General features: G+C 34.7%; 1 protein-coding gene across 5 annotated transcripts in view; it reads right to left on the bottom strand.

The window, feature by feature from the left end:
- The window catches only part of GRIA2 (glutamate ionotropic receptor AMPA type subunit 2), an 89,931-nt gene that overhangs the window by 7,454 nt on the left and 68,692 nt on the right, over positions 1-13,785 (bottom strand). For all 5 annotated transcript variants that reach the window (XR_010083406.1, XR_010083407.1, XM_063421831.1 and 2 more), the window contains exons 10-12: positions 13,213-13,419; positions 12,348-12,718; positions 8,202-8,400 (exon numbers count right to left, since the gene is read on the bottom strand). Coding sequence is in view for 3 of the 5 variants with exons in the window: in XM_063421831.1 (XP_063277901.1) it covers positions 8,202-8,400; positions 12,348-12,718; positions 13,213-13,419 (777 nt within the window). In the remaining 2 variants the exon portion in view is untranslated. The remainder of the gene's footprint in view (positions 1-8,201; positions 8,401-12,347; positions 12,719-13,212; positions 13,420-13,785) is intronic.

A 13,785-nucleotide genomic window follows, 5' to 3' on the forward strand; every position in this document is an offset into this window, starting at 1 on the left:
GAAATATAGTCTAGGAAGATTTTGAGGCTCAGATTTGTTTGTCCATGGTCTCTGTATGTCTGTTAGTGTAGAAGGATCTGGCAGCACCAAGAACACTAAAGTTTTCTAACATCTAAATTGCCTAAATATTACCAGAACCTACATACACATTGGCAGTTGGCTTTCCATAAGAACTCTTGCTCTTCAACCACCTGTTGTACATTCTAATCTGTTGATCTATACTTACTCAGAAAACCCATATATACCAAAAGACTTGCATATACTCGGCATAACAGAATGACAGAAAAATAACTGTGTGTTGAAGGCACAATGAGTTTCTCAGATTCTTGGAACATCTAGCATATTGCATACACATTGCTTTTTTTTCCCACCCAAAAGATCCCCAAACATAAGATGCTAAAAAACAGAAGAATCTTTAAATATTTATTACACCTTTTTTGAAGAGCCAGTTCCCAAAGTAAATCACCACTCTGGACTATCAGCTGGGCAGCTGAACAGGAAAAGTTTGCAAAGAATAGGTTTCCCAAAGGGTCAAGTGTGAAGAAGAAACCTCCCACTAGATGGCTCACAATGTCTTTGCTGTATGGATGAAGGCAGGAATATCTTGCCCATCAATCATGAAAATGAAAATCTGTAAGATGTTCTGTAAGAACGTCACCAGATAATGACACTCAGGGTTGGCCACAACCGTGTAGTCCTCTGCAGCCAGGAACACTGAAAAACTTCATGCTCGAATTCATACCGTTCCGAGTCTGGATCCCTACCTAGTCCTCGGCCTTGTCAAGATTCCTAAAAAATAAGAGCAGCAAGCCCCTCTGTAGGAAATGCGTGTGACTTCTAGATTTTTTTTATCTTGCTACACAATTTATTTAGTAATACATGGTGTTTTCAGAACTGTGCCATTTTATTTCCTCCATTATTTTCAGAATTTGTATTTATTTGGAAGTCAGAGCTGCAGATGTAGAATATGCCAGTGCTAAGAGGTCATCTAGCATTCTGTGTACACACAGGATGCCCTTGTGGAAGTTGAGTTTCCACACTTGCTATCATGCACTACAAATAACAGAACCACTCTAGACTGCCATAATGACTACAAGAATGCAAGAGTATGGAAATTTTGGTATTACAATCAACACCAACATGGCAGCACAAGACCCTAATACTCACAATGAACATTTTTGGTCCCATTATTTAAGACTTCTACAACAACACAATGATACAAAAATGTCCCAGGAAGTGACACTTTTTTTTAAGTATCATGTCACCACTGGGCATTTTGACTATGAAAAAAATATCAACAATATAAAGTTCATTATATAAACTTTAAAAATTATAAGTATATAATTAATATAGATTAATAAATATCAATAATTATTCAGTATATAATATATTGGGATAAATATTCTTATATCTAAAATTTATTTTATGATTATTACAGAGTACACATCCAACTCAAATGTAGAATACTACCTCCATTAAGAAACTAATTAGAAAATTAATTTATGCAAAATTTATCAACTTATTTTGTGGGTCAGCTTTTCTATTTTGACATTCAAAGACCTATTATTCTTAAAACTAGGGTGCTGTAATTAGTATGCCTTTGACAGAAATAGCTCCTCAAACTACTAACATTCTACTAGGTGATGATCTTGTACTGTGGGAACAGATCTCCAGTTCTCAAACATGATTTGTGAAACCATCTTGTTGACCTTCCATACTGACAAAAGGATGGAAAGTCGTAATGTCACCAGTAATTAAAAAGTGTAACAAATGCCAGAAGTTATTTAGTCAATAAATCAAATATTATTAGATTAAAAAAAACCAGAACACAACTATATTTTTCACTTAATTAGCTGAAGATTAGGTACTTTAAAACACCATTGTTTATACTGAGTGAATACTTAAGATTAATAAGTTCAAATAAATTTAAGTTCTAAATTTTGTAATATATTGATATATTTATTCAGTAATGGTAAAAATTAGTTACATCTTCTTAAGATGCAGTTTTATGGTTTTTCAATTTGCATTACTTAGTTGAGTACCAAAAATATCTTTCATATATTTGGTCTTACTAATAAAAATTCTACAATAATCTACTTCATGAATTAATTCCTCAAAAGTGTACTTAAAATAATTTTCTCCAGAAATGTGCAGGACAATGACCTTATATAATAATCATACTCTCCATGTGGTTTAAGGAGTTAAGTGACCAAGGTTGTTTTTACAAAGGTTCCCAAATAATTTAACTTTCATTAAAATAACTGCTGAAATGCACCCTCCTTTGAGACTTCCTAATTTCAGTGTCCTCAGAATTGAAATTCCTCCCAATCATTCAGCACATTCATAAAATCAAAGCAGATCACTTCCATGTAATTTCTTTAAAAACTCAGATAAATGTCACCAAAACCTAATTTCTACAATTCTGAAAAAGAACTCATTGCACCCATACTGGAGGAGAGGGAATAAACTAAATCCCAAAACACAAAAGTACTTTCTCAAGCAATTACAAATCTGTAGAGACCTGCAAATGCTGTTCTTGGAGTCTGGAATCACAAACATACTGCCTGGACTAAGGAACGAAAAAGCATTCAAACTACTGCTCTTTTGGTGTAAATACTGCACAGCATGCACAGCTTCAAAAGACATTTTAATGTGAAAACATTACAAGACAGAAATTACTAGGATTAGTAGGAAAGGAAATAGGGATGTCAAAACACAGACAATGGAAAAATATTTATTTATTTATTTATTATGAAAAACTCTGATCACTAGAATGACAGAAATGAAACTTTCTAGTTCAAAAGCATGATCCAGCAATTTGGGACGAGTATGAAAATCTGCAATAAAATTGGAGATCATCAGCTGATAAAAACAAAAGAAACATAGATCTGTCACTATGATCAAAATGGTTAGCAGAAAACAGTGTGATAGAATTGGGAGAAAATTATTTCCAGAAAGGACAAAGGAATACTAAAGCCTTTGTAAGAAGCAAACTAAGATCTTGGATGGCAAGGTACACTTCTGCTCCTTCAGGATTAATCAGGAATATAAACACTGAGAAGAAAAAAATCTACATAATTAATAATGTAGTGTAACAATTGAGAAGAAACTAGTTATAAATACATATAGGCTGGAAAATAAAAGATGCTTCTAACCATAGCAAGTGTAATGTGGAAAGAAAAAAAAACCTGAAAACTAACAAAAGGAAATGCTTTGAGGAAAAAAAGAAAGTATTGATTACTGCATTCTTTCTTTTAAAATAACTGTCAAAATGATCTAAATCAATTCTTCTGTGTTGTCCAGATGCAAAGACCTCAAAAAACAAGAGACAAGTGAAAATTAATCACTTGAACACTGTCTCTGACACAAAAGTACAAGCATATCTTCATTAGTATGCTACTGGGTGCAAAGGCACTCCCTGCACTAACTCAGTGCTCAGATCTGACTCTCTTCACTATTTCAGCTATGGACCTTTTTCTCCTGTCAAACTAAAGAGCCAAACTGCTACGCAGATCCATGAAGTACCAGCCCTACACCCTCTCCACCTCTTAAGGTATTAACCAGAGCCCACGGTTGCAAATGTAAATGTTACAGGATATTTCATGGCTGAGTCTTTCGACTCCTTCACCTCTCAGAGGCTTCGTGGAGCTAGTCAAAATAAAACTCTGGAAATGTATGTTCTATAATTTTTCTACATCTCAAACTTCAAAAATGGAGGCTGAAATATAATTCATAGTTTTTTACTTGAATTTATTTTAAAGAAAAATAATGATGTTTCTTCTCTTATCACTAAACATTTCCTGTGGTTTTGGTTTTTTTATTCTTTTAGAAATTCCAGTATCTTGATGTGCATGAAGACAGATTAAGGTTCATAGACTGCTGTATGTCTTTTTTTTTTTTCATCTCCTTTGTAATGCAATTGCTAATGTAAATACTTTTACAAATTAAAAAATATTTCAAAGTACTTATATAAGTAGAGGCACTGGACTTTGTTGAAGATACCCAGAAAAGACATTGTTGTTTTCCTTCAGGCCAAATTTTCTTTGCCTCCCAAAAGACAACACTTTTGCAGGAGAAATTACTCAAGAGGTCTTGTCAGCTTTTCTGTTTATTATTAGGATTACAAGATTATAAGGATTGTCACCCTTCCAGCATGTTTCCAATGCCCACCTTTTCATTCTGTAACTCTTGCCTTTTCAGCAAGGGTAAGCAACTCATGAACAGTCTTCTCAGTGAAAGGTAAAGGATACTCCTTTGTTATGGAACAGTTGTGCTTGTTTTAATTTTGGCAGAGGATATAACCTTAAAGGCCACCAAAAAAATTAATAATTATAATGTAACAGTTATAATGAAACATATGGTCTGTCCATGTCACACTGTTGGTTCAAAAATAGGTACATATGAAGATACTTTAAATAAAAACTAATGCAGAGAGACAGTAAATTAATCTAGTTATTTCTCTGACCATCATTTTCTCTTTGAGATCTTATTACCTTACTTATAGGACTAGTTACAATTCATCTTCTGGAATGGAAGAACAGGTAGGATGATTGATTTCGTTGTCTATTCAGTTTGTACATATCTTTAACGAACAGAGCTAGGCACACGGCAAAAGTATGACTGAACTGTAAAAATAATTAACTTTTGTTCTCATTGTATCATTTTGATATTAATTTTCATTATGCCTTCAAGCAGGTGAAAAGCAAGGAAATGTTCCAGTGAATGCTTGCATACTTACTTTGATTCTTTCTTCCAGTGCTGCAGCCCATGAAAGTAAGTGAGGCAACTTCAGGAGTTAACATATAAATAATGCTTTAAAATTAGTTTCTGCAGTGGCAGGTGAGCAGTAGACTGTCTTCTTGGGTTAGTGGCTTTTCTCCCCCTCAAAGTTCAGTTATGTGCCCTGCTAATGCACGTACCAACTGTGAAATCACCGAAGGCAAGGACAGTGTGTGACTGTGGATGGTGCTGCTAGGACATACCGGAGTGATGACATTTCACTGCCCACCATTTACCCCTCCATCAAGTGGTACCTGTGACCCAGCAGTTACAGAGATGATGATGCACCTGCACAAGACCAACTGAAACAACTCCCGAATCTTCTCAGTGGTGCTTGCAGACTTACTCACTACAATCCATTACTGATATGAAAAAAATGATGCATTTTGGGTAAACCATGGCCACATATACATTGTTGTTTTGCCCATAACCCAAAGAAAATGCCAAAGCAATGCAATATATACCTTTGTTTAGGCTTTCAGTAGCACTAAGGGACTACAAGGACTATCTATAAAGTAGAAGCATTAGCAAATATCAGAAGTGGTAACTCAGTGGAAGAGAGCTCTTTAGACTGGGATTGTGCTAACAATTTTGAGATCTGAGATCTCCTGAGGAAAACTACTACACATTGTGGTATTTAAAGAGACCTGAAAGATGTGTCATTAAATAAAAAGAAATCTGTCTCTTTATAGCTATAAAATTATCTGTAGGATTATTACTAACAAGTAATAGTATCTTGCTGATGTTTGTGTCAGTAATTTTTATGTGTCACTTTTTTCTTTTAAAAATATTTTAAAATCCATTATTTTTGTACTGGTATTTCCTATATACAATGTACCAAGTTTCTGCTTCTCATCTTAAAGCAGCACTAGAAACACCAGAGCACAGCACTTTTTCACTTCTTATTCTCAGTTATGTTTCTTGATGCAGTGTCAACTGCCGCTCTACACACTGCTGGCAAGAATATCTCCTACTGGTCCATGCTACCTGTAAAGCTAGGGGGCCTACCTAAAGTGGGGTAAAGTGCAAAGGCAACACATCCTTTTGTCATGAATGCCAAGGACATTACCCCCAAGTGATATGGAGTAGTTCGTATGCCTACTGTCTTTAGGATATGTGATGAGCAGTCATAGGAGTTAGAAAAAGTCTTGATCCCACCTCTTTCAATTAACTTTGCATATATTTATATTCAGCTATTCACAACTGGATTTTTCAGATAACTTTCATCATCTAGCCAATTGATGAGAATTCCTTTTTGAAAAATACTGCAAGTCATCTCTTTTCCAATTGTGTAATTATTATCACAAAATATGTTTTCATAGGAAAGATAATTCAGTGTACCCTTCTCCTTCCCAGTACCCAACCATCCTTTATTTTGTCCTGCCCCAGGAATCAGGGCTTCACTAGTAAAGATTCAGTATACATTCCATCGATAGAAAACAAACCTATAAATAACATTACTTTGTGAAAACAGACTGTCTGAAAAACCCCATATGTTTTTCTAATTCCTGAGAGTGACAGAGAAGAAGCCAGACCATTTTAGCTTGCTGCTAAAACTACACTCAAGTTGTTTTCAGCTATGCAAAGAATTTGAGTGGTAATTTCAGGTCATATAAAAATCACACATCCAGTCCAATCCAGTCAGAATAAAGATATCCTCTTGGTGAAATTTTAGTCTCCTTAGTGCTAGAGAATCCTTTCATACTGTCTTCAGCAGAGAGTATCATTCTCGGAACTTGAGTTTCAGGCCTCTTAAAAAAAAATTCTGACAGTTGTTATTTCTTGAAAAGTAAATGGACAAGTTTAAGGGATTTTTAGCAAATAGTAGAGGCATCAGGCTAAGGAATTGTTTTGCACACGAAGTACCAAATTGTGATAGAAATTGCTGAATAGAAATTTCCAGAGATCATTAGAGTTTTGTTTGTGCAGAGTCAAAGACAACTTAACCAAAGATGAAGAATACACCCTCACAAAGCCTCTACCTAGTTTTTACAGAAGTAAACTTTTAATGCTCAAGCAGTCGTGAAGAACACCAGTTGTGTAAAAGTAGAAATATGTTGATATGTGCTAGGAGTACAACTAGATATTAATGCATGCACATATATATTTTTTGTTTTAAAACAAAACAAAATATTTTTTGTTTTAAAAAGAAACACTTAAACATCTCTAAACATAAACTATTCAGAAGAAGTGACCTACTGTTAATTCATGGTCAGACCCAAGTACACCCATGTTCTAAAAGGTTTGGGTTCACAAAACCAGAAACACGCCTGTATACATCTAAATGCCTCCAAACACTCTTAGTCTAATTTTTACCTTACCAGCTTGTACACCTGATGTTAGTTTTGGTTTAGTCAACAGGAAAACAATCAGCAGCAGGTATTATTACTGAACCTATCTTCAAAATCAGAAAATTTCTACAGTTGAGACAAGTATGATTCCTATTTAGTCTATTACCTGTTAAGTATGGATTACAGGATCCAGTGAAAACCATAATCTAGCAGTTACTGCTCTAATTATACAGTATATAAAAATATCTGTGAGAACCTGTTTCATTTAATTTTCATGTCAGTGTATGCTTGAAATGTAAATGAATTATTTATAACCATTTTGTTAAATGTAACATCATGCAATTAAAAACATGAAAACAGAAGTTTCTTTCCATTTTAGCACTTCAGATGCACTTTCTTCATACAGTGAGAGACACACAGAGCACATAGACAAAGTGAAGCCATTCTAGGTTTTTTTTGTCACCAGCCTTAGTCTCTCACTCATTTGCTGAATGGATTTCACCAGGCTAGCTGATATCTCAAGGGCAGCCTGAGACTCACACACTGAAAGTTTCATGTATTTTTAAAATTGCAGTACCCTGAGGTAAAGGATGAGGACTGACAGGCTTCTAAGGCATTAATGTAAATGTAAATACAAGTAAGAACTGTTTTCAAAAGCAGACATGTATATTCTACAGTAGCCAGCAGGATTACATCCCATTCCTCATCTCCAAGCTTGAAAAATCATGTAGAATACTTATTAAGACATGAATGTACAACTGCCCATGTTCTTATTCACTGTATGGGTACCTAAAATATAGCAGAACTATTAAGCAGATAAACGACATCAACTTCCTTCTTCAAACATACCTTGTTCTTCACTGTATAGTGGAGTATTTTTGTAGGTAATTTTGCTTTGCATATTTATGACAAGACCCTTATATTTGTATACAAAAAATAAAATTTAACAATTACAAATAAACAGGAACACATATTTGTGAGTTGAGCTATGTAAATCACAGTAATTAAACTAAATAGTAAATAAAAAGTTTCAAAGTAATCTTTTGATAAAGCCAAGGGAAAACACATTTACATGAGTGAAGACCTACTTAAAACAATCTAAAAAATAATCTAAAATGTAGAGATTCTTACCCTAAAAAACTCTTTAGTGGAGCCAGAATCTAATGTCCCATAAGCAATTTCTGTTTGCTTGGAAAGATCCTCTGCACTTTCAATGGGAGACACCATCCTCTCAACGGTCAGGAAGGCAGCTAAGTTAGCCGTGTAGGATGAGATTATGATGAGGGTAAAGAACCACCACACACCTCCAACAATGCGCCCCGACAGGGATCTAGTAACAAGTATGAAATGGATTTGTAAAGCGAAATGGAAGTACTAAAAAGCAACACATTATCAGTTTTATGCAAATGGTGCATTACAATACAGGGAAGCATTTCAGGCTATATAAAGAGTCCAGCTCTGCATACGCATCAGATGGGAAATCAAGGCATTCTCCATTGGATCTCCTGGGACTCTGCTGAAATCAGGACTCCCGAGTTTACTTTTGGAAGAACTTAGTGATCCAGTTCTTCAAAGTTTTGACAACCCTTGACGGAAACTGCTGCAATCATAATGTGCTATATTTAACACAAACTTTTTGTTCCCTCTGAAGTGACTTTGTGTGACATTATGATGAGGATCAAACAAAATCAGCAAAACAGTGCTTTCAGATAAACCAGTATGCACTTTAAAATCAAGGGCCTTGATTGTTTTCCTAAGACATTCAGACAAAGACTGATTTCCACAACACAATGGCTTATGCTGCTGTGCACAATCTGTACTGAGAAACAAACAGCATTATTTGTAAGAAAAGCTTGCCCAGGGAATACCTATAGGCTAAAAAGTGCACACGACTTTTGAAAGATACAAACATTTGACAAACTGAGGACTGGACATGAAACAATCAGTGGTAATACACAAAAATGGTGGAGAAAGTATATTTTTAAAAAATAATAATAATCTGATGTTTATAACTGCAGCAGGTGGGCTCTTATGGATCTGTGTTTTGCTTCTCCTGCTCAAGAAGAAAGAAGAAAAGAGAACTCAAGAAAATATACAAAATAGCGTAAAGCACACAACTCAGCTCAGTAATTTTCAATAATAGAAAACTGATGTAAGAGAAATATTGATATTACATTATTGTCAAACTTGGCTTTTTTTTTTTTCATGATCCTTTAAAGTTTGAAATTAATTACCACTTTGTTTCCAAACGACATTATAGGAAGCAGTACATAATCTTTGGAGATGTGCTTAATTATTTGGCAGAAATGTGCATGTAGTTAAAAGTTTGGTACAAGGGCACTGCAGTAGCTTAGGTATGTCTTGGTGTGTCTTCTCTATTTATTAAGTAAACAAATTAGGAATCGATCACTCAGCCTACTGTACTGTGAATAATAACACAAACTAATTCTGAGATAGAATATATATGGTTAAAACTATATATAGATATATGTACATTTAAAGATTATAGTTATACAAACTGGATTTAGTAAGCTAGGAACAAAACTAAATAGAACCAATTTTGGACATTTTTTTTTTCTAATTCCTATTGCATAAAATCTCTGTCATAATTCTGACATTAAAAGATGTATTCCATGTCACAACAGACTCACTAATTCAATCTACTACATGAAAATCAAGTTAGATAAGGCCCAAAATCTGTTATTCAAAGGACCATAGGAAAAAAAATATTTCAAGCTCATTCTAAAGTAAGATGTATTGTGCAAAAATGCTTTCCATTACCTCTGAGAAAACATCACGTACTTATTTTGAAATGGAGGTAATTGGAATATAAAATAATTATAGAAATAAAATATTGAGTTGTAAGATTATACACTGAATATATTATATTACACATTTGCAAGGTAAAATCTGTCAATATGTATTTAATAACTGCCAACTTTATGGCAATTTATACTGTATTGATGACACCCTATATAAATGACAATAATTTTCAGATGTCCATGATCTGTGAGCTAAGTTGAGACTGACTTTGTGGAAAAAGAATAAGCTCAATACCAATCCAGAAATTATGCTCCCACATGGCATTTTACAAGTAAAATTATTTGGCATATCATTTGTATTCAAAATTTCCCCAGGCAGTCCATCACAGTTAGCAGCTTCTCTTTTTTTTATGTACATTTTGAAAAGTTCCTAAAATGTGCTATCATGAACCCGTACTTTAGAAATACCTAATTTACTAGACCTTTAAGTATTAAAATAAAAATCTCTGTGCACAAATTACATAAATTTGTGCACCATATTTTGTACTTAGAAAAGTACTGTCTGGCAGAAGAGAGAGAACACTCACATCTCAGAAAAGATGAGGAAAACTTTGCTCTAAGTTACGATTATCACATAATATATTATTCTACTCTATAGTTCCTCTACTACTCATGAGGCAGCATAGGGAACACTGCTACAGACCATTTCCAGATTGTTCAGTCTTACTCAGCACCACATTCTATTCCACAGTCAGGGAGCCCTAGTAACTTGTCTACTCTAAAAGTCTTAGAACAGTTGTCATTTTATTAGCTAAATGATTGCAGAAGTGAAAAATTAACTTCAGAAAGGTATTTTCTTGATGCCTGAAGAAAGTCCTTTTTATATTTACTCTGATTCATCTGTAAGCAGTTTAAATTCCATAGAGAAATGTTGTGGTGCAAACCAAGAAACAAGTGACTTTTAGCCCTTTTCTACTTTTATAATAAACAGATAATATACAAACTAATCATCTTTCTCATAATTATGGTTTCAATGAAATAATATGGTTTCAGTGAAATGGTTCACTGAAACTAAATACTAAATATCCAAAATTGAGTTTCATGCACCTTTATGATGACCATTTCCTATCAGCATTCTTGCACTACCTTTTAAAACCTATCAAACCATATAAAACAACCAGTGTGCTTTCATAGATAGTAAAATAATAATGATAACAAGAAAAAGATCATACTTCTACTACAGCCTTGATTGAACAAAAATAATTTTGTACTAATAGGTGACTTAGCAGGCAACTCCAACTGTGAAGTGTGTAATCAATACAAAAACCCCACAGGAGTGAAATTAACACAACTTCTCATGATCTGCAACAATTTGCCCTCTTCACTGTCTCTTATATACAATTCTTACTGGGTTACATGCCAAATGCATTGCATCTTTCACCATAAAGTCTGGCATATCCCACTGTGATAGAGCAGCCTTTACAGAGGATTGCCTAAATTCTCACACAATAAATGCTGTTATTTCCTTTTAGGATGAATGACTTAATACCTAAGAAATGCTCCCTTTGTTTAATTTATTTTGACCACCAACCACTAGACTCACTAGAAATTGACCTGTTTCCTGTTTTACTTCAGGATGTTTACAAGAAATGTAATTATACTAAGCAGTTTTAACTAAGTCCTCTGGTTTGATTTCCTTAAAACCAGCTGCCCTATTTAAAAATTGTTACTGTATTTCTTTCAAGTAGCAAGCCGCTATTTACCTACCTACTTACCACTTTGCTGACTCCAGGCTAGAACCGCTTGTGCACAAGCAAAATAGAATATTTAATAAAGTGCAAAGGAATTAACTTAAGTGCTTTACAGTTGTCCCTAATAAAGAAGAAGAAAATCCATGAGGAATTAAGCACTTGTAGACTGGACCTTCAGATTCATTTTCATAATTTCCTTTGTGACTTCTAAAACTAGGCCAGTGATAAACAGCAGTGTTTTGCAACTATCCACATGAAATTAGAGCTATCACAGGACTTTTACTTCAGTTCAAGGCTCTCCTGGGGAATAAGAGTGTGTTAATAACCACGTTATGACATGTAGTGAGTTTTAGACAGAAAGTGCTGCCTCTGTAGTTCGTGACTAGTATGTTACCCTTTTTTCCCATTACAGTTGCGGTAATATGCACTGTCAACTGTAAAATGGGAATATGCAGCAAAAACACGGTACCCCTCCAAGAAGGCATGGAATGATGTGAACCTTATGCATTTTACAGTCTCTGCATGGTGCATATAACTCCATTTGGCAAATTTATGATCGACAGTAAGACAAATTCGATCAACTACATCCGGACCCTATGTCACAGACAAGTGCTTTCACTTCAAGGACTTCTGTGACTTTAGGGAGGGAAAAATCATTGCAATTAATTTCTCTCCAAGAATGAAACTACATGCACCATGAACCTCTTCTGTCTGAGATGGCTGAGACCAAAAATGCACAAAGTTGAAATGAGTGAGTAACCAACCTTGGCGAAATATCGCATCCTTGCTGCATAAAGGCACCCAGGGAAAACCAGAGACTATTAAATATCCCAAATTCATTAGTTGATTCATTAGTTTGCGTTTCTCTTCCATCTTCAAATTCCTCAGTGTGCCACTCGTATGGGCTAAATCTGCTGACCAGGAATAAAACTACACTGACCCCAATGTAGGCAAAAACAATGCACATCCAGATTTCATATGCTAACGGATCAAGAAATGAAAACACTCCTGGCTTGGACTTCTGAGGCTTCTTGATCATTATTGATATCCCCAGGCTCATAAAGGGCTTTGAGAAGTCAATCACCTCTTCTCTCACCAATGTTATAGTTAATGGAGCGATTGCAATGTCGGCTTTCTGTAAAGGAAGAAAAAAAGCAAATAATAGCTAATGCAATGAACAGAGCAAAAAATGGTTTCATTTCTATGGCATTTCACAAAAAGAGAATAGGACAGTAGAGACACCAGCAACACTTGTTTCACCGAGAACATCCTGTGGAGAATTTTAGAAATTTTCAATTGAACTCATACTGAAAAACATATAGCCATATGGTTGGTGTATTCCAAGCTTTTGTTTTTAACAGTATATGGCATTTAAAACTTCAGCAAAGTGCTATATTTTTCACCTGGTCAGAAGGATGAAATATGCATTCATGTTCCCCAACATCATTTGCATTTGAAATGTAATTTAATGTTTTACTTTTAAAATTTTTCATGCCATTAGAAGTTATTAATTCCTATAAAATTAACAGTAAGTAAAGTAGCTTTCCTACACTCTACAGAGGAAATTAAACCAAATCCCACTCCTTCCATTAGTCATCTTAACAGCTTTATTATAGAAATTTTTCTTACCCCATAAACAAGTTCTCCAACCATCCCATTCCAGATTTTCGTGTCTGCATCCCTTGCCCCATACTTGCCATCCCCAACAATTGTGAGCTTATATTTGAATCCACAGTGCTTAGCAATTTCTGTAGCTAAGTCCACACAATAGCCCTCATATCGATCATTTCCTTCAAGCATTTCGTGATTTTTCTTCATCATGACATATGGAGACTCCTGCACAGAAAGAACTTGCCTTAGCTACTTGATAGAGACAGGTGCACCAGTTGTACACTTCACAGATATGTTCCCTTTTACATGTGAAAAAAGAGAGCAGATACCATATGAATCATATATGCCATGTATACATTAGTTCTTAATTATTAGTGGGACATGTCTTTAACACATTTAAAAGCTGCATTCTCCAGAGTCATACACAAATGACAATACTTACAGGCATAGTGACTCCCAGAAGTATGTTAATAATGACCATGAATGTTAACAGGAGTTACGCATTCAGAGAAGAAAGAGTAAATTCCAAAATCAGATTCTTTCTCTCATACAGTTTGGATGGAAGAAGGCAAAGGTATTTAGTTCCTTTTG

Source organism: Prinia subflava, chromosome Z, assembly GCF_021018805.1.
Source record: "Prinia subflava isolate CZ2003 ecotype Zambia chromosome Z, Cam_Psub_1.2, whole genome shotgun sequence".
In the NCBI taxonomy this organism is placed as follows: domain Eukaryota; kingdom Metazoa; phylum Chordata; class Aves; order Passeriformes; family Cisticolidae; genus Prinia; species Prinia subflava.